At 39.6% G+C, this 26,733-nt stretch overlaps 1 protein-coding gene across 2 annotated transcripts in view; it reads right to left on the reverse strand.

Annotated features, from left to right (window-relative positions):
* Positions 1 to 988: 988 nt before the first annotated feature.
* The window catches only part of SMPD3 (sphingomyelin phosphodiesterase 3), a 98,941-nt gene continuing 73,196 nt past the window's right edge, over positions 989 to 26,733 (reverse strand). For both annotated transcript variants that reach the window (XM_015873543.3, XM_032446991.2), the window contains exons 3-8: positions 21,382 to 21,457; positions 15,168 to 15,323; positions 12,136 to 12,225; positions 11,189 to 11,252; positions 6,936 to 7,098; positions 989 to 5,614 (exon numbers count right to left, since the gene is read on the reverse strand). In XM_015873543.3, coding sequence (XP_015729029.2) covers positions 5,513 to 5,614; positions 6,936 to 7,098; positions 11,189 to 11,252; positions 12,136 to 12,225; positions 15,168 to 15,323; positions 21,382 to 21,457 — 651 coding nt within the window. In that variant the 3' untranslated portion in view covers positions 989 to 5,512. The remainder of the gene's footprint in view (positions 5,615 to 6,935; positions 7,099 to 11,188; positions 11,253 to 12,135; positions 12,226 to 15,167; positions 15,324 to 21,381; positions 21,458 to 26,733) is intronic.

A 26,733-nucleotide genomic window follows, 5' to 3' on the forward strand; every position in this document is an offset into this window, starting at 1 on the left:
GGTGAGGTAGGAGAATTTAGGGTTGTTGTTTTCCTAAAGCGAGCCCAGCTTACTGATTTCACTGATGGCCACATGGAGCCTATCCTAAATGTCAGGGGAAAAAAGTATGAAGGGCTTAAAAACCTAGGAGGTGGTAAATGGGAAATATGGATTAGTCATAAACAACAGTAGAGGGTAACAGCGTGTGTTTTGAAAGGCCATGAAAATGTATATGAGCAACTTGAACTTGCATCAACAGAGGAGGAGAATTAGTACAGCAAAGTATTAAATCACCAAAGAAAAGGACTAGAAGAAAACCGGTTCAGCGGGATTCTGAGCAGAAATTTCAGTGGGTTGGGAGATGTGTTTTAATGGGTGCTTTGCCAAGAGAATCTGTACCATAGCCAAAGAGGCAGATGGCATTTCAGTTCTAGGGCTGGCTAACAGGCAGCTGTGGGCATCAGTTGGTAAGAACTACACTGAAACTTGTGGGGCAGAGAGAGCAGGGAGAAGGACCCACGCATTCCTGTTCTTGTTCTTAGCAAAAAGTCTGGAAAAATACTATAAACTCTCAGGAATGATGATGGAGCTTAAGGTCTCTTCCAACCTGGACCATTCTGTAATGCACAGATAAGCTGTTCTTGAGTTCATCTATTAAATGCTCATAGAATGCAATGCAGTATATATGACTCAAAGTGAAAGTGTGGACATGGGATGAGTTGTGCAGCCTGTAGCAGGTAGAGCGTATGAAGGGCTTGAAATTGGGGGGGTTTCTGTGCACGGAGGTGTGTGAGCAGTAGCAGCCAGGCTGTTGAGTTCAGAGCACTTGGGTCTCTCCCGTTATTGTCTGCAGATTCACTAAAACAGGCACAGCACAATGGGGCTGCACTTGATCCTCCCATGAGACAGCAGGCAAATGTTTAATTAAGATGCTGCATCTTAAGAGTGAAACTTCTCTTAGTGATACCAGACTCCGCACCACAAAACCAGAAAAAGGGGACTGCAAAGAAACGTTTGAGCCTTGAAATTTTATTATCTTGTCTGCATCAACCAGTAATTCCTTTCAGCACCAATAAAAGACAAAAAAAGCTCTCTCTGTTGTTCAAAATACCTTGTTCTTACCAGGTCAAAGGTTGTGGTTTTCTTACAGGCAAAGAAACCAATGAAAATATTTAATTTTTTATTTTTTAATACATTTATAACAAAATGTCAGAAGGTGTGTGCTTACCATATAAAAACAGGTCCCAGAAGGATACAATACCGAAAAAATCATTGAAATAAAAAAAGGTTTTTCTTGTTACAGGATTCTAAACCTCAGCAATAATACAAGATTTTAAAATCATCAAGATTGTATTTAAAACATGATGTCATGGAAAAGCGAGACCTTCAGTAACAATTTGAACCTCATCATAATGAATGGTAACACTGGGAGTTTCTCAGAGCGCTCAGAATTGTAGGTATTCCTGCTCTCGTCCTGCGGTGCCAGGAGGAGGTGAGAACGCTTCATTTCTGAGCTGATGATATGTGCTGACACCGATGTGTTCTGTGATCTGAGGGAGCTCAGGAACCAAACTGGAGACAGTCAGATCTGCTTAATCTGGACCACCGAACAAAGGCTATTTAAAAAATATATTATTAATGGAGTTCTAAGTTGCTTAAACCTTACTGTCTTATCCAGGTTCTAGCCTGACTAGCTGAGAGTGCTTCTGAGACAAAAACCTTGTCATAATTCTTGCATAAGACAAGTCAACTCGTTACACAGAATGGCTTCCTCCAGGTTTCTCTGAGCTGGCTGTACCTCAGAAGGCTGCAGGCTCCCCTTGGAGCCATCATGTGTTACAGTTTGTTAAGCTGCTTTAGACTGCTTCAGTTAAGCATCCAGTTGGCAATGACGATAGAACTAGCTGGCCACTACTTTAATTATTTAGTAAACACTTTCTCACGCAGCATGAAGCGTTACTACCCTAGTCCTCATGGCTGAGCTGTGGTGGAAAGGAGGTGGCTCGGTCCCTTTCAGGCCCTCAGACAAACAGTGCACGAAGGAACTGGCTCTGAATGTGCCTGAAAAGCTACATGCTGTTTTCTGTAGGTTGTGTTTTTGAAGTGATCTAAAAGGTACTGACTTTATAAGGACCTGACATCCTCGAATCTTCTGGAAGTTCATAGTTTCCAGCTGTCCTCGTTTGTGTCTTTTGTTTGCTTGTTCTAGAACTGCTATTGTAAAATGCAAATTGAACATGAGAAACAGAAGACTTTATCTAGCTTTTATAAAAGAGATGACACATCATCTACAGTATCCATGTTGAGTGGCAGTTATTAAACCAAGAATAGCATTATCACCCACTTCTTGATGATATCTGAAACTCCTGTACGAAGTGGGGTTAGCGACAGTAGATTAAGCTTAACTCGCATTTCTTATTAATAACATCCTACTAATAAATTGTGTCATGCTGCCCTTCAGCAAAGTAGGACTGACATCTAAAACAGCTATCCAGGGTTTAATTTCCTGGGAATATTCTGCCCTGTTTTATTTTGTTATACGTATATGCTGTTACAAAGTATCTGTCTAAGGCTTGTCATGATTGATATCTTGCCAATACTGTTATTGTCGGAATGATTCTTTGTGAGATAGGGATGGAAGAGTAGCAGTAGTGTAGATAAACTGTTTTTTCTCCAGGATGTTGCTCTTCTGGAAAAGCGGGTTTCTTTACAGTGTACCGGTACATATGCTCTCTGACTTCTGCAAGATTATCAAGGCATCAGAAGGCACAGGATCAATGCAATAAAAGCAAGGAGCATCTGTACAGTGGTGCCACGTAGCTGTACCTCCCAGCATCAGTCTCTTGCAAAGGTAAATCCTTAAGACAGTAAATTAGTTAAGAACTACTTAGACTGGTTAAACGTGTGTGCACTGTTTGAAGAGAACATTTTACATCTATCCATTGACTGATCACTGAAAAGCTCAGAACATCAAAATCTAAAACAGTTTACTTCAAATTTGAAAAAATATTTCTCAACATATTTCAAAAAGTTGACAAAAGTGCCGCATTTTAGTCAGCACGAAGCCGTTGGACTAATTCTGACATAATTTAGACATAGTTTTACTGTAAATAATGAAACATTGTTTGGCAGTAGTTTATGACTATGTCCCACACAGTGTCAAATTCAGCTCCTGCAACCGATACTTAGTGAAACTGATATCAAATTGTACTTTACATGGTTAGGAAAGCTATTAAAAATACTGTACCTCATATTTAATCTTACTACTGAGAAATAGCTGCTGGACAGCACACAAATTGCTACTGATACTGGTTTTTTTTGTTTTTTCTTTTTTAAAAAGGTTAATAAAATACAAGCAAGGTAGAAAATAGGATTAAAAGCATTGTTTCAGGTACAAGTCTTTTTGAATCGGATGGAAAGATAAGAAACCAGAAAAACACATTGCACTTACGTGCACCCTCTGTATAAAGAGAAACATACAAAGTGGGAAACCGATGGTGCACTGGGACAGTACACTAAAGTCTCTGATGCTGTAAACTTGAATTCCTAATTTTATCAAAAGGGGGAATTAAGTCTGGCTCTGTTTGAGTCCCCATGGGTTACGCTTTGCAGAGTACCGCATGGTTTGGCACAGTACACTTGCAAGAGGCAGTCTCTGCTGAAGGGATGCCAGGACTGGGAATGAGGCATAGAACACGTCAGTATTAGGGGCCCTGGGAGAGTGTGAGCAGGGGCCAACCACCCACTGGGAATTAGCACTGCCTGAGCAGTACTGTCGTGACTGTGGAGAGTTTGCAACTTGCAAAATCAGGCTGATTTCAATATAAGTTCAGTCGTTTACTGTAGTTAATTAAGCCAGTATGAGAGGCTCTGCAGACTAGGATTTCTAATTGAAGTCTAATTTCTTTTGATTTAGCTCAAGCTGATTTCTAGCAGGTATAAACTAAACCATAACGAGATCATCGGGAGTTTGTGGCCAGCGTAACTGAAAGAAGAGTTTGTTTAATGGAGTTAGTATGAAACTAATTCTTCTCTAATACTGGAGAGAAATTAGGCAGAAGAAACCGAGTATTGGTTAAAACACAAGGAAAACACAAGGGGTTTCATTCTTCTTCCAGCAACACAGACCCTTTGGAATTAAAATCCCTGGATTGTTTTTTAATTATTAAAGTTACAGAGTCTGAGTAGCTCGGGTCATTGGGATAAGATGGGGGGGTGGGGGTGGGGGAGTAGCCCCACATTTAAAGAGCTGCAGTGGGAAGAACGTATGAATTTTATTGTAAAACCTCTATTGGAAGTCTGTGAGTGCATAACAAATGAACTGCGTCTCACAGACACGCATCTAGGCTCAGTTCAAAGGAAGTCATTACTGAATGCTGAGTCACAGTTCTCTAGGTGCTCTGTAGCTACCCATGCTGTGCTTTCCCTTTAAGCGTACTGATTCCTTTGGAAAATGAAGTCGATCCTGCCTTATCAGTTACTCACATCAGTTCTACACTTCCCCCAGAATGGCGTTTATGTTAACTCTATATCTAACATGCATTATACAAGCTATTTTCCATTTACTGTTTCTAGCTAAGGCAGAATGTTGGCTCTGGTGTTACCAATGGTACTATAGGAATCTATTCACTCTACTGTAATACATATATCATCCCATACCATAATTCAGAGCTGCCCCATGTGTGGAAAGAAAAATCATTACAGGGGAACTGTATTTCTTCTTAAGGGAATGACTTGCAGTTGGAAAGGCCCAATCCTGGAATCATTATTCATACAAAACACTTAACAGTTCCAGTGGCAACACAGCTGGAAGAAGGGCGATAAAATGTCTTGATTCTATTTTTTGTTATAAATATCCTTAAAAGGGAGAGGAGAATACTGGTTTGCAAATTGAACAGTTTTCCTTTGTTTGCTTTAATATCTCTCTGTAATGATGGGAGGGTTTCCAGTCCCAGAATGCCTTGCTTTGGCTGGTATCTGATTTTTGAATTAACTTCCATTCTGATATTCCCCATGGTATCTTACTATTTTATCTCAGAGTGGCATGCAGTGCGGGCGCATGCTACTGATGCAAGCACGCTACTACAACTTCAACAGGCTAAAGAAAAGAAAAAAAGCTTCAGCTTCTTAGTTATACAAAGAAATTAAGCAAAAAACCATTGAGCAGCACTAACTCACAGACTAATTACAAACTAAATTGTGCTATATATTAGTATAAAAACATGTTTTAGTAAGAATGGCACTGGTTCAGAAGGAGTTAGGACTTCCATCTTAGTTCCATTCGGTCCACAGTGAAAACATTGTAGTACAGGCCTGCCCTGTTGCCTGAGCAACTTGCGACAGTGGCTTTTGGCCACAACCTTCAATTTCTTCCCTTTTTTTGTACTCCGTTGTTGGTTCATTCTGGGGAGTAGCCTGGGTCAGGTCTGGTCATTTTTCCTAACGTGGCACCAGAATAGTTCATTCTTATCTTGTGATATTTTCTTAATATCGTTAACGTTTCCCTCTTCTAATCTCTCCAAGCTGGTCAGTTTTAAGGGTCATCTTCTCCTGTAGACACCATGAGACGCATTGCTACCGGTAGGTGGTCTGTCAAGCCTGCTAGCTGGGTAATAAAGCTGAACTCTTCCACTTCCTGCAGGTGGAAATAAAAGTAGGAAAGAAGGAATTTGAAAATTTGTCTGCTCTAACACAAACTGAGATTAATCTTCTATGCCTCTCTTTAGCTTACTTTTGTTTTCCTTACAGTATTAGTAGATGTATGGGACTAGTCTGGCATGGCTGGAACTGATGGTAAATAATTGCTTTGTCACACAGGGTGTCTGTCATGGGCATGGCATGCAGCTGCAAGTCTGACTTGGTTAGGCTGAGATGCTAAGCCTCGTGGGAGCATAAGGTGTGCAGGACACTGCTTCTTGTGTATCAGTTTGAACCTTTGTCCTAGCAAAATGCTGTATGATCAAATGAAATTTCTGTATGAAATACTGCTTGCTTCCCAGCTTCTGGAAGCTGAATTTAGCAATCTTAACATTCTCTTAACCCAGTTCAGCTGTCCAGTCCTGTAGGATAGCTACTAACTTTGCCAGGACTCTAGGAATGGCTTGCAGAAAACACAGAGACTGCAGTTCTACAGGAGCTTTTTGGCTAGTGTAAACTAGCATGCCCTAAGGGGAAGCAGCCTGTAGCCTCTTCATGGCCACATATTTCTTTATGCTGTCAGCACGAGTTTTATCAGAGGCATAATCTGGGTCAACTCTATTCAGACGTTGGCTTGACTTGCTGATTGTGTGAATGGAAGATGGGTTATCATACAGATGGACCATGAGCATTTTTGCATCTGAAATGGAAAGCCTTAAAAGAAGTTAGCTGCTCAGCAGCTGTGTGATGGATGGAGTTATTGTCTGCTGAACATACTGAACTGCTTGATTACCTGCCCTTCTGGTAATTGCATTGGGCTATACAAAATAAGTGCGAACTAGTTTCTCATTTTCATCAAGGAGTTCTGTTTAAGGCAAAGTCCTCTGTGAGGGAGCAGACAGTGCGCTGCGGGTTCTCATTCTAGTTACTCCATGTAGCTCCTGCATTTGTCTGACAGACTTGTAGATTTTCGTAGGCATAATAAAAGCGCATCCAGATACTTTAAAGGATTAAAGAATATTCAGACTAGTGGTATTGGGAAGCATGAACCAGAACATTTTGTCTGGCAAAAGTTTTAAGTAATGGAAACAAGGCTTTCTATTTATTTTGGAGGGCAGCACATGTACAAGTGTTCCTACAGCTCCATCTAAAATGTATCTGGTAGGCTCAAACTCAGTGCTTGCATGTAAATGTAGCAGGTACCAAAGCACTGTTTGTCTTGGAAGGTAGGTTGGAACTCAGGCTGACGGGGCTGCAGCACCATCCAGACAAGTCTGTTGGGTGAGCTACAGCCGTTCTTTGTTAACTGTGAAACTCACCACTTTCCATTCCAGGTAGAGACCTTCTTCTGTATACAGCATATAGTCAATCCTCCTGCCGTTTCCTTTCAATGATGCCTTCCTCCCCTTTTGACTGGAACTGTGGTTCTTGCTGGTGGGATAGACTAAGTATCCTTTCCTTCCTTCTTCACTTTCCAGCACCCTATTTCATTGGGAAAAAAATATTACATTAAATGTTGGCTCATCCTGTGCCTCTGTGCATTGCACTGGACTCTATCCAGCTCCCCAGTAAGGGAAATGCTTGTCATAAAGAATTGTTAAATGTGCAGCATGAAGCACAATTTCTCCTAGATGGGATTTTCAATAATAGGTTGCACCACTGCTAACAGTGCCCTTAGAGCCTTGTTTGGCATCACTGATGCTGTGTGGTGGGCCTGCAGACCTACCCTTGTAGCCAGGAGAACAGAAATCTGAGAGGAGAACCTTGCTCGCCTGCTCTCTGTAGTGTAATGTAACACACAGATGATTCCCAGCATTGCTGAATCCAGCAGAAAGGAAACTGTTTGTAGATAACCTTACAACACACCTAAGGACTTTTGATACAGGCCTCTGAGTTCTGTGTACCTCCACTTTTAGACAGCCACATTTGCATTAAGGATATGGATGACTGGCATGGTTTCCAGGAGCTGGTATTTGGGTGCGTGGTAGTTGGTTTGGAGCAATCCTCTGCATCAGGTTACCGTGCCTTGAACCCTCAGCTTACTTTATATTAAGTATTTGATTCCTGAATGTGACACTATCTTCATTTAGATTTTTAGACTAGATAGCCCACAAAGATCCCCATTATTCTTCTACAACAATTGTGTGTTGCTGAGCTGATTTGTATTGTTTTACTGGAAACTTGCTTTACAATCTTGTATTCTGTTTAAAAGATCTACCACGGTACCTCTGCAGGCAACAGTGGCAAAATTATGATCATATATTTAGTTACTTAGTCAGAAATTGTCTGACTCCTTTGGACTCAGGGAAGCATTGAAGATTCTTTGAGTTCACTGTAACCAGTTTACATTAAAGCAAGCTTCCTTTTATGTACTGTGCAAGTTTAGGCTGTCATCTAATAACTCATGTGAAATTAGCTGACACTCTGCAACCCATTTGCAAGCAGATTTTAGAGAGCTACTGCAAATGATTCACTACCTGAAAGCAATCTCTTTGATGGAACTGACCTCTTCCAAAAACTGTATTTGTATTTGGCAAAGCCAATTAAGTAACAAATTAGAAGAAACTGCTGATTAATGCTGCGGTGTTATTCACAAAAACTTGTATATGCACTAATTTAAAAGCTGAATGTGTTTTAGTGTCAGTTCTTTGTGGATGTGAATGCAGGGTGTTCCCGTAACTGCACAACCAGCTGAGGAAGAAGTGTTATTTCCAGATACCTGGAGAGAACCAATTGCAAGAGGGGCTGCATCTACTTCTGACTAAATCTTCTGTCACTTTGTCCACCATGGTTTGCTATCTGCCCCTACAAGAGATAGGGATGAGTACTAAAGATCAGGCTATGCTGTTCTAACAGGTAAATGCTCACAGCTTAGGTGACCAGAACAAATTATGACCGTCACACAACTAAATCTGATCTATTTATTCATTTTCAGAATGGTTGCCTTAATTTTTAGGCAAGATAACAAGTAATTGGGCCTTTTTTTTTCCTTTAAACATCTCCCATCCCAATTAATCTATAAGTGCGACAGCACTGCTTTGCTGCCAGCCTGTAGTACTGGCTTCTGGCTCTTTGAACAGAGGAGCATGAGGGAGCCATAAGCTTACTCCTCAAGGGACCACCTCCCATTCAGGTAAGAAGCCATTGAAACTAAGGAAGACTCTGTAGGCTGGAGTCATTGGTGGCAATGGAATCAGGAAAATTTCCTTATAAATCACTTTTTTTTTTTTTTTTTAAATTAAAAAAAGAGCCGTATTGTGATGTGCTCTTCTGTTCTGGACTCTTTTCAGGGTTTATAGGTTAAAATGGGCTCATTTCAGTCCTAGCTTTAAGGTGAATGTTGTGACACACAATCAGCTGTGTACATCTCATGAAGCCTCTGTGCGGAGGCATCTAGCATTGCATTAGGGCCACAGGTCATTACATCCAGCTTATTAATTGTTCTATAATTACAAATGAATTGCTCATTATTTATACCAAGTAGGTTCTCCAACTCTAGTGTTCTACATATGCTGTACTCAAGAACTGCTTAAGAACTAGTTGTTCTACTGCTTTCGTTGTCTAATCAGTTTGCTAATGCAAAACGACTCGATTTTATTTATAAACTACAGTGGACTGCTGATGTAGAAATAATTCTCTGTGTAGCTTACGTTGCTAATTTACATGTCTGACTTAAATATCTGTAAAGATCAAAGTTTATTACTGACAGATTGTAAGAGTGGTTCAGTTTCAGGCCATGCTCTGTTTTGCTGGGTATCTGAATGCTACTTGTTAGCTGGAAGGGGCTCCACAGCTTCAGTGCCGGCAATAACACTCCATAGTTTCTAGGTACTTAATTTAAATGTTAGGAAAATGCTTTTTAAAAATGCTTCCAACGTTTTTATGTCTGGCTTAAATCAATGACTTCGAATTTAACTGCATTTATGGGTAATTCCAACAATTGCAATTACCAGTCCCTTGCAGAGATGAGGACAGGCTGTCGTGGCCTCTTGCAGAAGCGACTTTTTCTCTAATATCTACATATCTACATAATTTACACATTCAGATCCTCATTACCCTGCAGATGTGCATAAGAAGCTTCTGCTTTTTTCATGGGTTTAAAAGAATTATCATATATTGAAGGATGCTGAGTGCTGCTTTTAGTAGTCAGAAAGACGTAACGTGAGTTCTGTTACCAGAACTGGAGAATGTTTTCCAGTTATCTCGCACTGAAGGGCTGTATATGCACTTATATGCACTTAGGTAGCACAAGTAACATCCTCAATCTCTATGGATCATTTAATGGCTATTTGTCTGTCATTCACGTATATGTCAGTGGAATTTAATTACAAGTAACTCTTAAGGGAATGAAGTAAAATATCTCCAGATTAATTTGGTGACAGATTGGCTCAAAAGGCTGCTTGAAAACAGATTCTATTTTTTAAACAGCTCCAAGCCTGCTCTTGGAACCATAAAATAGAATGTTACTCCCACATACAGATTTGCATTTGCAAACTTGATTGTAGAGGCCAAATTACCTTCCTTTTACTTCCCCAAAATCTTTTAAATATGTACTAAATTCATGTTTTTTAACACGTGAATAGAAATGTACACTGCACTTTGTGAATATAAACACCAAAGTGAAATGTGTCTCTGTACTGTACCATTTCCATTGCACTAACTGAATAATCTGTGCACACTCATTAATTCAAATATCTTAACTTCTTCAGTATATTTTCATAATGAACAGCCAGGACATCCTTTATAGTCAGTCATGGTGATAATATACTTCATCTGTGGAACTGGCTATTAAGGGAGAGAAGGTGCACAAAGGCTTACCAAGTCAACTGCTGCTCTAAACTATACAAAGCTAATGAATTTTCTCCATCACTACATTACTTAACATAGGTAATTCATATTCATAGTATTAAGGTATAGGTAATCAAAAAGTTTAGTTTAGGGCGCTGGCAAAGTAAGAGGGTTTTGGTATCTGTTGGAACTTCACTAGCACTAAACAAGTACCTCAGTATCAAACTCCTCCAAATCTGTGCTGTACTTGCATCTCTGAAAGGCAGTCACATTCCTACTTGTGTCTGATGTTTTTGTTTTTAATAAATTCCTCTCTATATTTGTGAGCTTGCTGCTTCTTATTGAGATTTACAATCTTTCTAGCATCAGTAATTAGTTAACGGGCTGTTTCAAACAATTTTTTTTATTTTTTTTATTTTTTTTTTTATTTGAGGAAAATTACATTTCACTTTTGTTTCTGTCCTTTACAGTACAATCACCATTGGAGCTGACTGCCTGCAGAGGGATCTTCAGTCAAGCTGTCTGCGTGCTCTTTCCAGCAGTGCTCAGAGTTCCTCCTCCTAGAGGCCTGTCCAGGTAGGACCAACTCTAGAAACAAATCACTGTCAGCAGTTGCTCTCATCTTTTTGCCCACTGAAGCCAATTCTATCTGGCTTTGAGAACCAGCTACTTTTCCTTCCCTTTACCAAATAACACTGCAATTGATGAAATGTTAAATAGCAAGCACTGAACTGGCTTTTTAAGGAATTGTTTAGAATATGTGGGAGAATTAGGAGTTACATACTTCTGTAGGTTGTCTGGAGTGAAGACTTCTTCATCATATAATCCTTCAGGATCCAGCAAGGTACCTGTGAACAGAAAGTGAAATGTGACTGTCCCAGCATGTGCCTGGTGTTTGCGTCTCAGAAAGCTCCTGAGGTACAGGAGTCTGAGGACAGTGCATGTGGGAGGGGTCGGGGACAACACAGTTCTGATTTGAAAACACTTGCTATATTCACTTCTGTGTCACACAAGTAATATCCATAGCAGTTATTACAGAGGCTGCATCTCACACCTGGCTAAATGATGCTTTCAGTCCAAGAGATTATTTTTGAACAAATGTAGTAACAGGATGACAATACTCAGTACCTTGTCTTTTGCTGTCTCCCTCCATATGTCATCTTTTCCACTTTACCACAACACAGTGCTTAGCTAAGTCTCTTCTGTTTTCCTGGTAGGCATTCCAGTCAAAACTTGAGCTTTACTCTTATGTGTTGCTGCCTCCTGTTCCTTACTATTTCCTGCCTCAGTTTTTCTTTGTATCCTATTTTCAAACTAGATGCACAAGAAATCAGCAAAAGATAATAGGTTCTGATTGAACATTCTGATCAAAAGGTGCATGTTTTCACTGCATACAGAAAACAAAAAAACATTAATTAGGCTCTCTCTTAGCAAAGTAATCTAGATGTTATTTAAAAGGTAGAGTAAGGGTGGGAAGGCATTCAAGCAGCTTGATGCATAAGTTCTAGACTGGACTCATGTTTGAGATGTCTATTTCCTTAATTAAAATTCAACAAAACACTGTCAAGGTTTACAAAATTCGTGTTGCTGCCTTTGAGATAAATAAATTCCTTGCAAATCTTTGGTCTTAGTCAAACAGTTACTGCCCATTAGCTGTACTGCCTGCTGCTTGTAGGTGCTCTGTGAGTGACAGACAAGAGCTGATACACTGATGGCTGGAGAATGTCTTACCGATTGCCCATGGTTTATCCTCTCCTGGACCAATTCGACATGGGTCTTTGTAGTGTGTAAACAGAGAATGCTGTTGCTCCAGCTTGTCCTCTGCAGGGAAAGAAGCACAAAAAGGCACATCAGCTGTGTGTTGTAAGCCTGTGGACAATTGTATGTATGTTATACCACAAAATAAAAGGTAAGCCTTGCTGCTCAGAATACATGCATTTCCTAGAGGACTGATCTGAACTAGCTCAGTAGTTTTACTGCACAGCAATATCCTGTCTTAACCAGAAACTCCAACAAATGCTGCTAATAAATGTCTGTTTTCCTACAAAGTCTATCTACAAAAGATAGGATTTATTTGTTTCTAAACTGAAGGTTTTCTGACATATTGCCTTACCCTGCTGTTCATGTTTGCATTGTATACACTTTTACAGAACTCTTTGTTGAGATCAGATGAGGCAGAGATTTGGACTGACTTCATAATGGACTGTAAATGGCTGCTGGGGATGTATATATACACCTCAGCAAATTTCGAGATAAAAGCTGGTGCTTCACTTGCTTCAGAAGAATTGACTGAACACATTTCAGGCTGTAATAAATAAGACAAAGGACAGGCAATTGATAATTCACTTGCGATATCATCTAAAGCATTAAAGGCATTGTAAATATAATCATAACGATCTCTCAGCTTTCAAATTAATCTCTTCTTAATTGCTACTGTATTTCTTGCATTTAAAGCCAAACAGTGCATCAAGCTCCTAGGATCTCTAAATTTAACAGTAACCCTAGAAAAATGCACATATAACAATTTCGGATGCTCAGTATACAAATAAGTGAGTAGTAGTTCTGTGTACCCTATTTGACATAGTGATCTATATTTGATACTAGTGAGACCAACCTGACGGGAAGATGGCATTTTAATAGTGTTTGCAGTAAGTGAGAATTCACTATTTGTGATATCGTTCTCTAAAGCTGGGAGGGAGAACTTAATTTCAGAATATTTGTCAAAAGAATAAAGTTATTCATCAACCTGGAGGTCTGTGAAAACTGTACTGTAAATACATCTAAGAATAGAAGCTTGATATTCACTGCCACAATGTTGATTATTTGCCGTATCAATCTGTGGAGTGGGAAAGAACACAAAAAACCACCCATACCCAGAATTACAGAAGGCTCATTACTGAAGGCAGAAAAACCCAACAGTTTAGTTGCTGCAATGCTAAGAAATGTCCCTAAAACAATGAGTAATGTAAAATTGGCAAGTATTCTTCTCCACTTTAAAATGCTGCATTAATCTTGCTTAGTGCATAAGGAAGCAAAGCAATCTACAAATAACAAATAACAAACTTAATTTCAGTTCCCAGGCCAAGTGAATTTTAAAGGAGAACAGAGTATAAATAAGTTACAGATAAAAAACCCACATTTTTATAAGCTACATTTTAAGCAACATTTACAACTACATTTGCAAAAGCAAACAGTTGTTTTGATTTTTTCCTTAAAAAGACAAGTCACGAAGGTATTGATTTTGCTTTGTGCTTTTTGTTCAAGGGAGTGGTCAGAGTACCAAAACTTTTCAGGTAGAGGATGTATGGTCATACATATCACCTCACAGCTCCACTCATGTCTTTCTCTTCATACTGTATGGCCCCTTTACAGGGACTCCCACAATCTGACTGGGCATACTTGATATGGTATGCAGAAGATGGATAGTTTATTTCCTTGAAGGATGTATTTGCCTTCAGGCCATTCCATCCATCCAAGAATATTGCAGCTGGAACTGTCAAACGGAAGCAGCTGTGCCCATTTGTATCCCCCAGCTCCTATCTCCCTTCACTGGGACTGCTGCAGTTGCCTCCTCAGCCTACTCTTATAGCATTGTGTCTAGCTGAAGACTGCTACTGACTGAATTTCCTCCTTTCTTCCCTAAAAACTTAATACTCCTACTACCTTTGTTTTGTCCTAAAAAACTTAGTTTCATTGCAGCATTCTGTAGCTGTTACTCCTTAAGTTCATCTCCACTAAGCATAATGGATTCTCTGACAAGTTAGAGCACCTCCTCCAGCCATCCTGAGTTTATTTCAGGTTGCACAGTTGTGATTAAATTACTTCTTGTACCAATGAGCTGGAAATGTACAGTACGGGTGTTTTGGGTTGGTGGTCTCTTCTCAGTTAAGTGTTTCTCTGACTTTGCTGAAGTCATCCATTACAAGTATCTGATACAAGCCATGAGATGAGAGAATGGTACCTATTTTTGTGATCTGACAACATTTATTTTGCTTTGTTTTGTTTTAAATCATTGGAGTAGTTGTTCCTCTCTGTCCCAGTGACTGAGGTTTTTTTATGAATACTACAGAATTCCCATGTGATGATGTTTACATATTCACTTGCTAATCCACAAACTCAGTAGTCTGAAGAGGTTGCTCAGATGTGCTGATGCCCCATTGCTGGAGGCACCGAGGGTCAGGCTGGCTGGGGCTCTGGGCATATGACTGAGCTGGATCAGTGAGCCTTCAGGAGTCCCTTCCTACTCAAACGATTTTATTTCTCTAGTTGCTGAATCCCCAGTTGAAAGCTGCAGCTTGAACTTACCTGTATTCTGCGCCTCTATAGGGCATTAATCTCTTGCATCTGTGTATGAGCACCATCAAAGGGCTATTAATTGCAAGAATTTATTATTATTCTGCAAAAATCCCATAGCACACACCTCTTTTATTAATAACTAGAATTACATGATGTGTTTCAGCACAGGTAACACTAAACAGCTGGACTCTTCTCCATTGTTGCTATTGCAACAAGTTGCAAATTACTGCCCTTTACGTTTAATAATAAACATTTAATAACTTGGCAGAATTTGTGTGAGCTGCTGTTCTTGGCTCATGACAAGGGAAGTACTTACCTTAAGATGTTTCTGTAGCAATTAAACCTTTCCTTGCACAAGTCAGTCACTACTTTGTACTCTGCTCTAACCCACAAAACGACCATATCAAGAACTCTGCTATTCCATGTTGGGTTAGGCACACACAAGGAGACGGTAAAGCTTATCTTACCAGAGGAGCAGTTATCGAAGTTGAGATCTCCACAGATTACATCAAAAGCCACCAGCTCCTCTGGATTGGCTGTGCTGGAGGAGGAGGTAGATTTTCTGAATTCAGACAGCCAATCTTGAAGCATATCCAGTTGCTCACATCGAACAGTAGTGTCTCCTGTAGCAAAGAAGAAAAAGAAATGTCAAGAAATAAGACTTTATTTTAGTGTGACATTGAGAACATTGCATGCCTGCAGAGCATCCAGTGAAATTGTGAGGGTCATTGCTTTGGTAGACAGAGCAGAGTTTGGTCAGAAGCTCACCTGTTTCACTTAAAGGATATTGAGATTAAAGCAAACTAGGAAAACAGAAATAGTGTATATCTATTTCAATCTCATTTTCTCTACTTTTACCCACCAAGCATTATGCCTTCAGGCAGATATAGACAACTAAATTAAAGAAGCACCTTCTTTTGAAAATGAGGAAATAACCCCACCAAACTTTGCACATGTACCACTAAGCCTAGACAAGGACAGTCTGAGCCACTGAGGTCAGATTTATGAGAGATGTAAGTGGTATGATAGCCTTGTCTATGGTATGCAGGGCCTTGTCTGCAATAGAAGGAATTTCACCTATATAATTAACTATATTAAAGTTCTTACATAGAATAACACAGATGAAAATCCAGCTTTGTGGTTATGAAACACTGCACACGTGAAGTTGTTTATACATAGGAAACTGCCTTAGTCACATGGTTTCAACCAGCTTTTTCTGTGGGATACCAGATACAGTACGAGCAGATAGAAGTCATTGGAATTCCTTACAAACACTTCAGGAAAAGTCAAATGTCTGAAATTAGTACTTAAGGATGAACTACTTCTGTAGTTGTTTAAACATGGACTTGTTTTTGTCATTAATAATACAGTGATATTATTTGCTATGCTATTGCCTGACATCTTGTAGAAAAAAAAGGTGTGAAAGTAAAAAACAGGCTGGATAATAGCTCACTCATTACATAATGCTTAGCCCAGCATGAAGTTCATTAGGAACCATGTTTTGATGATGTAAATATCTTCTTGCAGAATCATAATAGGCACCCCTAAAGAAACAGGAAGACAGGACACTGTGCTGCAGAAAACTGACCAAAATAATCATGCTCCTTGCCAGAAGTGGAAGGTGATATGGATACACTAAATAAATGATTGGGAATTCAGAGTAAATATCACCCTTTAGCTAAGACTGGGCAGCATGTTCTGCAATAAACCACTTGATCTTTCTTTGCTTTCTAAATTTAAAAAGTGAAAAATTTAACTTTCAAATGTTACTAGGATATATACGTCAACATTCAATTTAGTCACACTGTAGTAATCCATCCAAGGAAGGGTTCTGTATGGATTACAAAGCTGAAAGTATCTCATATTTTAAAGGTATATGTACAACATAGGCTGAGGTAGGCAGTACTTCAGAAATAGCCAGATTCTTCGCACTGTTTGCAGGAAGTTATGGATGATTGGTCACCAAATGTTCTGTTTGTGAAGCTGGTACAAACCAGCTCTTTTAATTAAAGCAACTACCTTCCCTTAATTTCAAGCACATTAGGTGACAAAGCCTAAGAAAGAATTAATCACTGTAATCATTTTAGGAGAATCAGTAAAAGCTTCTTGTGGGGAAAGAAGCAGGAAGAGACACATTCTAGAAATAATTGTTCACTATACTGTCTTTCCTTTCCTTCTGTTTTCACTATACCTGTAATGAAGTTACAACTTGGCTTGTTTCGGACATGAAACAATATTTCAATTAAGGACATCACTTCTCTTCAAAGAGAAGATGTGTTTTCAAATTCCACAATCATAAGCAAAAACATGAGCCCAAAGTCACTCGTTCTCATTAAAATTTTCCTTTAACCCACAAACCATTAACCAAAGTGGTTCTACTTTGCTATTCTGTGATGGATATGAAAATGATGTAGGTTCTGACAGTGATTCATCTCTTCAGACTGTTAATTCAAACAACAAATAATCTCATTTTTTGTCCTTTTAATCTCCAGTTATTCCCAACAAATCTGTAACTGTTGGGCTGTAATACAGAGGCTCATACAAGAGCTTTTTGGAACTATTCCCTGACCTACAGTTTCTAGTACTTGTAGATAACATTCAGATAATACCCTGATCACTCTGCTTGAAACAAATCCAGTCCACTGAACTCTTGGAAAACCCCCTTGCTACCAGAGTGCACATACAGTGCAGAAGTGCCCTTCACGTATTTGCTGATCACGCATACCAGTACAGTGCACAGCACAAGGAAACCCTACAGTTAAGATGTATTTAGACAAAAGCACAAGAAGTAGGTCACATGGAACAAATACAGCCCACAGCAGGTGACAGTGACTAACACAAACAGTGTGCGTGACTGACGTTTGCGTTCTGCTTAACTAAAGATGCAGCTTCAGGAAAAGGAAGAAGTTGCAAGGGCCGTTTGGTAGCCATCTAGTCCATCCACTCTGCCCAAGCATGGGCACATAGACCATTACCAGTGAGGGCATAAAGCTACAACAGCATTCTGAAACAGAAGACAGCAAAGTCACTTAATAAACATAAAACTCACTTAATAGACACACAAAGGTAAAATCCCCCAAAACAGGAAACTATTGAGAAAAACAAAGAAGAAAGACATGTAAAAACATTTCAGGAAGACGTTGTGAAAGACAGCAGGCAGCATGCACCATCACTGCTAAAAAGGTGCTAACTACACAGTGACATACATCTCCCTTGTTAAGAATCATGAGCCTTCTATCAACGCTGCACACTGGAAAGCCACAAAAGAAAGCACTGCAGCTCTAGAAATAGACTAAGTTCAGAACCTGTGATAGTCGCTATTTCCAGTTCTCCCCTATCTGACATCTCTGGTTCTCCCCACTAGAGGTCATGGAAGCAATTGCACTTAAGCTCATGAAGAGTTTGCAATGAAGTGAGCTGCAGCTCCGTTACCAATAAAAAAATCCCTTAAGTGTAGCTTGAATATAACTGTTTTCTGAGATAAGTATTAAACTGGTGTTATCCGCCTTCCCATAGCTACACAGCAGGTGCTGCACATGTCTGGATGCAAAACCTCCTAGTGAGACTTAGTCTTAACAGCTCCCTGTAGCATTGGACATGAGGGTAACTGACCTGCTCAGACACCTGAGTAGAGGAGAAGCCAGACCTGAGTGCAGAACAGTCACTGAAAAAAAACACTTCAACAATCACAAAAAAATCCACACTGAAACAACAGCAACAAAAATACCCCATTGTTCTGCTGAGTGAAATTGCAGCTGGGTAAGGTCCCCAGTCAAGTACAGCACAGCTGTGTTAGTGTAAATGAGAGGAAAGGCAAGGGCAGACTGCTATGGTGTGGATAAGCTCACTTTGCTACTTCAGAAATGTATATAGAATCACTGCCTAAGGATGCTTAACAGCAGAGACATACTGATTGCATAGCCATGATTTCAAACACTGAGAGATCTCTCAGTCTCGAGCTGAGTTCTGCTTAAGCTGCATATGGATTGGTAGGGCCAGTTCTGAGAAAGTGTGAGTTGCCAGCACACGTTGATGACTGGATTCACAAAAAAGTGCAAAAAGGAGCATGTCTGAGATTATGAGAGAGCACTCAGTGCAAATGATCTGCATCTGGGCTGCAGTAGCTTGATGCTCCCTCTGTTTGGTCTCTTGGTGTGGTGTCTTAAAGGCGTGACTCAAAAGGACTTGGGAATTAGGTAGATTCTAGACAGCAAAATCTTCCTAGAACATTAAACACTAACTGAAAAAGATAAAAAAAACATGTAAACTTAACAGCCCCCTGGAAAATAATAACATTCTAGACTCATCAAGGAACCCCTCATTTGTCACTGAAATGCAGCTGTTTCCAGAGTGGAAATGGAAAAGCTCCTTCATAACAACATTCAGGAATAGGTACAGAATTGAGAGGTTAGATTAATCTACATCTCATTCTAAAGCTTTAGTGAAAAAGGTGAAAGTCAGCTCTGAACAAATTGTAATTGCTTAGAACAGGGTTTAGATTTTCACATCTCTTCAAAAACAAACAAAAACAAGCATTAGTTCTTCACTGACCATAAACAGTTGGGTCCCTTCATTTTATACTCATGTAAGAACCAGAGCTGTCAAGTGCAAGTTTATGTATCCTAGAGGGGAAGCCAAATTGCACCCAGTTGTGTGACAAGATGATTTAATGGCTAACCTGCTAAGCAGTGCTTCTTGCTACAGGTAACACATCTTTACACAGTTGAACTTGAGGATGTTTCTTTCAACATTTTTATATATGCATGAAATGTTTTGAATCAGATGATACAAGTCAAAGTGTAGCTCTGCCAAACTGTTATGAACTTTAGTTTTCTATTTCATTACATAAGCCAATAGGATTTATCAAAGGACATTTAGACTCTTAGATCCTTGTCTGTTCTATCTGAACGTTGCTTGAACCAGATAAGCATAAAGACACAAAGCAAGAACATGAATAAGAAAATGGAAAGTTGGTTTTTTACCCTTGGAGAAGCTTTGGAGTGACTCTGTAAAAAAGAATGTTAACTTCCCTACATATATACATACATACATATATATATATATATATCCCCTTCCATTTCTCTTTAGTATTTTAGGGATGTGTTAGAACTAAGGAAAAGGAACTAGACTAAAACTGGAGCTTTATAACCTAAACTATAACAGCATCAGTCTCCAGCTCTACAACAGCAATCTCACAGTACATTACTGTAATTCCTGAGTTAGAAATAGAAAACTAAACAGCGTTACACTGTTAAAACATGATTGAAAAATTCATGAATCTTCTTTAAAACTCTCTGGTCTCTCTAATGCACTGTAGGGACTGGCAATATTTTTCCCAAGTCTGTTGCTGCCACAGAAGCGCTGTATGAGGAATGGTACCTGTCTGTCTGGGTTAACATAGACATACTGTAGAGAATAGATTAGAAGTTCTGCATTTCTGCCTTGTCTCAACCTGCAGCGTGCATTCTGTCCTCAGCTATTCCAGGAGGCTGCCAGCTGCACTGCAGCACTCACTCAGGAGCCCAACAGTCACATCAAGTAAAACTAAGGAGATGCATTCCTACCTTTGCACAAAGCAAAGACTTTTAGATTTGACTGTTACTTCATTACTGCACCTGCTGGAAGGCCTGGAACTAATAGTTTTGATGCTGAAGATAGGAGAGAAACATAGAATATTTTCCTTAGACATTTAATTAACAAGTGTTCATGCCAACAGCTAAAATGGAGAAACTTCACTTCAAAACATATGCCTGAGAACACTGAAAATGAAACAGAATGACCAGAAGTTACTAACTTTTCCTGCCCTCTCTTTCCGGAGTTGGTTTGTAAAATGGAGATAAGGTCACTCTGCCTAGTTCTGCCTGCTGACATGAGGAGAGCCCAGGTACCATCGTCAGAAAGTCATAAAAGTTTTTAAAATGGTTAAGAAGGAAACAAGCCCAGCCACAACCTGATATAAACTACATGAAATTCCAGTCTGTTTATAATGGGCAGTGGAATCCACATATCTCACAGTCAGACATCTGCTATTAAAGAGCACCTCATTCCTTTTGTTAATTCAGTGAAGATTCTTAACAGATCCTTTCAGACGCTGCTTAAGCGTAATTGTATCTTATCTTTAAGGATCTTAGAAAATGCAGTTTCACACAACAAAGGAGACATAATGTGCTGGCTCATACTGTAATGAATATAACAGCGGGACCGGTTTTAAAACACGTCTAAGGAAAAATTTCATCAATAGTTGGAAATCGCTGCTGTTTATGTATGAAACTGGCAGGTAAAACCAGAGAATTTAGGCTTTTCTCAACCTCTGATTTCTGATGGGAATAACTGCGTATATAACTTTAGTTTATATGCTGGTAGCCACCATCTGGGTTCATAAATGCAACTAATGGTGACAGTAATGTATTTGCTGAAATAATAGTATTTGGTTAAGAGAGAGCAAAGGGAAAAAGAGCTCTTGAGGGAATTTTTACAGTGCATATCTTGTAATACTTAGTAACTCAGACAGAAAGTGGAAAGGTTTTGTGAAGTACACATCTACTTTTCTTTCTTCACTCTTTCACCACTGTCCTCAATGCACACTGCTCTTTGAGGGATGCACATTGCTGGCAGCTTTTGCACAATACCAGTTGTAGCATAGAAAAGTGAGAAATTGTGAGAAGCAAATGAGGACAGTACCTGCAATAGCTTGCAAGTGAGTGCAGGAAATGTATCCCACAATTCTTTGGTCCTGAGGTGTACTTCCCACTTGCACCTGAAAGGAAAGGAAGAGATAAAAAGGTCATTAATGGAGGAGCTCATACAGCTTCACTACCAGCTCCAGGGGTGCAGTGCTCATATACACCTCCACACTTTTTCTTCATTCTTTCTACCTAGCTCCCTTTGGGAACACAGACCCCTCAGGAAACACCTGATTATCACACTTGGCCTCACTGAGGTCCCACTTTGCATCTAACACACACCCCCTCCTTTCTCATCACCACTGCTTTAAAAAAAATAGTGAGCCACCATCACACACAGACACAGTTTTGTCAGTTTCCTTGGACAGCTGAAAAAAAACAATAAGAAAACTAAGAACCATCTGATCAGTTCTATAACTGGAAAGCTGGTTTTGAAGCAAGTGAATTCAGAAGTCATTTGTACTTACCAATGCCTTGTTAACTTCCAGATTTTGGCCCAGCTAGAAAAGCATGCAATAAACATCTCGCATTATTCTGTCCATGGTTTGTTCCATCCTCGTTTAGACAGATTCTAAATCAATATTGATGGTGTTCTTAGTGCTGCTTCCATAGAGTTAACCTCCTTCACGGAGGCTGAAGGAAGAGGAAGATGAGGAGGATGTACACAAGTGATGGATTTACCTCTAAGCCAGTGGGTTCTGTTAAACTCAGAAGAATGTAGTAGGATCTCAAAGGACAGAGAGATCCATTGGATGGCTGTTACTGAGTGCTGCAGGATTTGGGCTGTGCAGGACTCTTCCTCCAAGGCTGCCTTGGTCTGAATCTGTCACAGTGTCAGAGGTGAACTAGAAAGAATATCATCCCAATTCCTTCTGCAGTGCATGTGGTTTCAAGAGAAACTGGGAAACCATTTGTTTAAGTCCTGTACTACCCAGGGCAGGCAGGTGGATGAATACTGCTTTCCAAACTTAGTGACTCAGAAAGAGATTTTGACATCAGCACCAAAAACTGTCTTAAAATCTACTGGTTTACTAATTTGCAATGACTCCTGCTGCAGCAAAGAACTGTGCCTGTGAAACATCTTCCATTCTTATCTAACATAACCACGCTGAAAATACTGCATGTAAAGTTCTGTCTCAGAGCAAGGTTGTGCTGCTTAGAATCCTCTTAGTGCCTAATGCAGATGGAGTCGTTTTCCAGAAAAGCATAAAAGATTTAAGTCTAAAAGCTAAATGTGCAAATACAAGTTGCAGTCATTTGAGAAAAAGAAGTCAACTCAAATTGGCTTTAGAATTTCCCGTGCAGCCTTAATGGAGTGCTTCACAAAACCTTGTACTCATAAACAAGTTTATATGTAGCACCACACACCCATCAATCAGAAATAAGAAAGAAATGGCCGAGGAGGAGCAGCAACTACAGCTACCTGCAGTGGGCACAACACACCACGCAGGGCTGCCAGCAGAGGGACAGCACCTTGGTGGGAACAGAGCTCACCTCTGAGGGAGACGGGAGAGGTGCTTTCATGAACACTGTTCTAATTTGAGAACCAAACCAGAACAAAAAAGCAGGAGCAGAAGGCATTAGCATAATTCATTAACGTAATTAGAATTTCTTTGGAAAGCGCCAGAATGGAAGTATATCCAAAGCAACTCATCTCCCAGATTTCCCATTTCCTCCAGTTTCTTTGACTTGTGGCTTTTATTTTAAGTGGCAGTATTGATGTAGTCAGCCAAGCAGAGCCGTTTTGAGTATAATTATAATGGAGGAAAATATAAATATGGAAACTACTAAGAGTGAGAAAATAAATATTCTTGCAGCCTCTTAGTCAATCCCCAGCTACAGGAAAAACATTAACACATTCAATATGGCTTGAAATAAAATAGTAATAAAAATCGGATTATTCAGTCTAGTTTGGTATTTCACAGATGAAAAAGGACAGTGAGGAAAACTACTTGACCTCCCAAATACTACAAGCCCTGTAATTTCGTGCAGAAACATTCCTTTGTGTGGCCAAGTGCTGTAGCTACATTTAGAATACTCCATTTTCAAGGCTATGTTATAATGTGGTGACTCTGCCTAACCAGCTTCGTGGCAGTCCTGCAGGAGGAGAACACCCACTGTTCAGTTCAGCCTGCAACGTGGATCTTGGCAGAAAGGTTCTACTAACACCAAACCAGGCCAGCACTTCACAAGTAAAACATACTGCTTGCTTCTTAGTACAGACAGAGCTTCTAAATTCAGATTTACATAGAAAATATATGTAAGTAATTAAGCCAGAGTAGTTCATTCCTCATAAGCCTAACCATAGGTTGATTTCAGTTGGTCTACAATATCAGTATCAGTAACAGATTCATTTATATACTTTTTTTTTATAGGGAAGTATTCAGATATTGCATTCTGAAGTCTTAGATATGTTGTGTACCACTTTGCTATTTATACAGAAATTTATAGTAAAGTAATGCCTAAATCTGAGTTCCCCTACTAAGTCTGCTATGGTTGTATTTGTACCTGGAAATCAAAATGTCAGTTTCTGCTGCAACATATTGACATCAGTTCCTGCCTGTGAATTTAACAAGAACTGAGTGCAAAAACTGACAGCTCTCAGTTTTTCTTTTCAGTCACAGGAGACTGACATCAGATACTTTCCATTAAAAGATTCCTTATCACTTTATGCCACAGAGAATTAGTAGAATACATTGGAAGTACCATGCTGACACTGTCACGGACAGTGCAAACTGGTGTAAATTCCTATTTCTGGGTATTGAAAGCATCTCCAAGGCAGAGAGGACACTACCTTGTCCTCCAGTTCCTCCAGTGGGTGGGTAGCAGGTAATAAACAGTGCTTGTGAAAGAAGTCAAGTCCACAAGGCTGCACTGTGAGGATTCTGGGTGACAAATTTCTCAAGTTTCAACAGTTGAAATTTTACAGCCAGAATGAGGGAAATAACTTGGAATTCAATCACATTACTGGCTGCCATGGGAATTCACTGAGCTAACTGGAAAATGTTGCACATTTCATGTTTACCGTCCTCTGGTATAAGTAGTATACAAAGCTGCAAACGTGACAGGTATATTGTCTTGAACAGTTTACATTTATACACATCTGTCCCAGTAGTGCAGAACAGAGCTGTTCTATCTGAGTCTCAGTAAGTGTGTAAACACAGGACCAGGGAAATGCTGCATAAACACTGGGGGCATTTCAGAACCAGATTAACAAATAGCTTCAAATCTGCCATTGCTGTGTCAGCAAATCATCAAATACCTGGAAGTAAACATTCTTTTATGCTTAAAAATGGAGGCTGTGCCATTCAGGGAAAATCACAATTAAAGATTCAAACAAGATTCTTAAACACTGTCCAGTAACGAGAAAATTAAAGAGTTTAAGAGGGAAGCAACCTTTTTGTAGAAGCTACACAGCACCTGGAGGTACACAGCCATTCTAAGATGAGAAGGCAATTTCTCAACTCTGTGTGTACCCTCTAATGTGAAGGTTTTACACATATCAGCACACAGGCAAAAAACCCAAAGGTAACATTAGGGACTATTCAGGGAGGTGGGCTGTTATTCAGAACAGCTGTAGCTTCCACCATGATGATTCAATTACATCTTGGTCTGTAGATGAATCACACCATTCATTTTATCAGAGTATCTGACAATTAAATTGTCAATTTTGTCACTAGGATAAATATGAATTGTAGCACTGATTCCTGCTCTACTCTTGTGAAGAAGGCCTGTCTCCCATGTGTAAATAGCTGTATGGCAGACAGGTTTGTGGTCATGATGTAAACCAAACTAATGATGTTCTTATTACAAATTAAAACTAGTTAGGCTAGAAAACACACCTGCATTTTCCATGGAAAAAAAAAGCCTCTCGTTTGAAACAAACTCACCAGGAGCATCGTCTGTGCAGGGTCCTGAAGGTACTTCATCCAGACACCACAGATAAGATCAGGGTACACAAACAGACTTTACAGTAGATGCAATAGTGACATTCTCATCTTGCCATACATAGCCAATTTTAGTAGCGTTAAAATATATGAGGAGAAATTTAATGAATTACTGCAGATAAAGCATCTGTATGCACACAAGAGCAGTGTCTGCACACTCCTGGGTCAGGCCTGGTTTGATGCTCTGAGAGCCGTGTAGCAGCACACAGTTTTATCCTGTGTAAATACAGTGAGTAACAGTAGTGCGATGGAAGAATAAAAGAAAGAAACGGATAATGCAGCTTTCCTCTTTCAACTTCTCCATAGTGTCTGAGGTTGTATCAGTTCCTTGTAGAGTATCTTCCTCCGTTTGCCTCCATTTTTGCTATTTTCCAGAGCTAAGAGGAAAGTCAGCACCAGGCTGGAATACCAAGTCAAAACTGCCCTAATTCCCCCTCCAGTTGAGGGATGATGCCAAGGAAAACTTGCAGCTGCTTCTACAATTCAAACGTTCCTGTCCCACGGAGGTGATTTAGATTAGGGGTAACTTCCAAGAAAGATGTCCTTTATTCCTGCACCCTGCCCTCTTTGTTGTAGTTATTTTTGCTGAGCACAGACCCATTGCAAAACCACGCATCCTGTATTAGCACACTGACAACTCTGCTTCTTGCCTTCAGGGACATGTAGTGGCTTCTAAAGCAGACATATTGGTTAAATTATTAATACATGATTATTAATATATTTAAGCATATTAAATAACTTTTTAAAAAGGTTTTACATGTTAGAGATGAGCACAGAATTCTGTTTGGTGCTTTGCGATTCTTTCTAGCCACAGTAGTACTCGATTATTTCATTCTGCTTTTTTGTAGCTGTTATGTGACAACAATTGCTGCTCCAGCAGCTGAGAGAATGAGCTATTTGGCAAAGCTTCATTAAGTTTATTTTTGAGGGAAAGTGGCTGTAAATTGGTTCCATGAATGAAAAGGCTCTTCCTCTTCTCAAAAGGATAAAGCCCACAGCTCACTCTCTCCAACCTGCATTTCATCCTCCACAAAAGTTTTAGCATGTCCCTACTAATGAAGGAGAAAAAGGTCATGATTAATAGCTTAAATTATATCAAGGTGAAATAAACATGGTGAAGTATCACAGGTAGGGTTACCGCTTTACTTTATAAAAAGAAAACCACAAAAAACCTCTCAGCAAGTTTACTGGACTCTATCCAATTCTTACATTAACATTTTAAAGCAAGAACTGAACATGTGGAAAATGTTTAGGTTACCCTCCTAAGTGAAATGGGGCGGCTTTACAGTTATCTAAACAAATTCGTGAACAGCACTAGAGATTTCTTTCAACATCCTGGGATAACTCGGATATGGGAGAACTGATCAAGGAGAAGAAAATCTGAGATCTCTGTCTGATCTCTT

The sequence above is a fragment of the Coturnix japonica genome, chromosome 6 (genome assembly GCF_054131305.1).
Source record: "Coturnix japonica strain WE chromosome 6, WE-NBRP24, whole genome shotgun sequence".
NCBI lineage: Eukaryota > Metazoa > Chordata > Aves > Galliformes > Phasianidae > Coturnix > Coturnix japonica.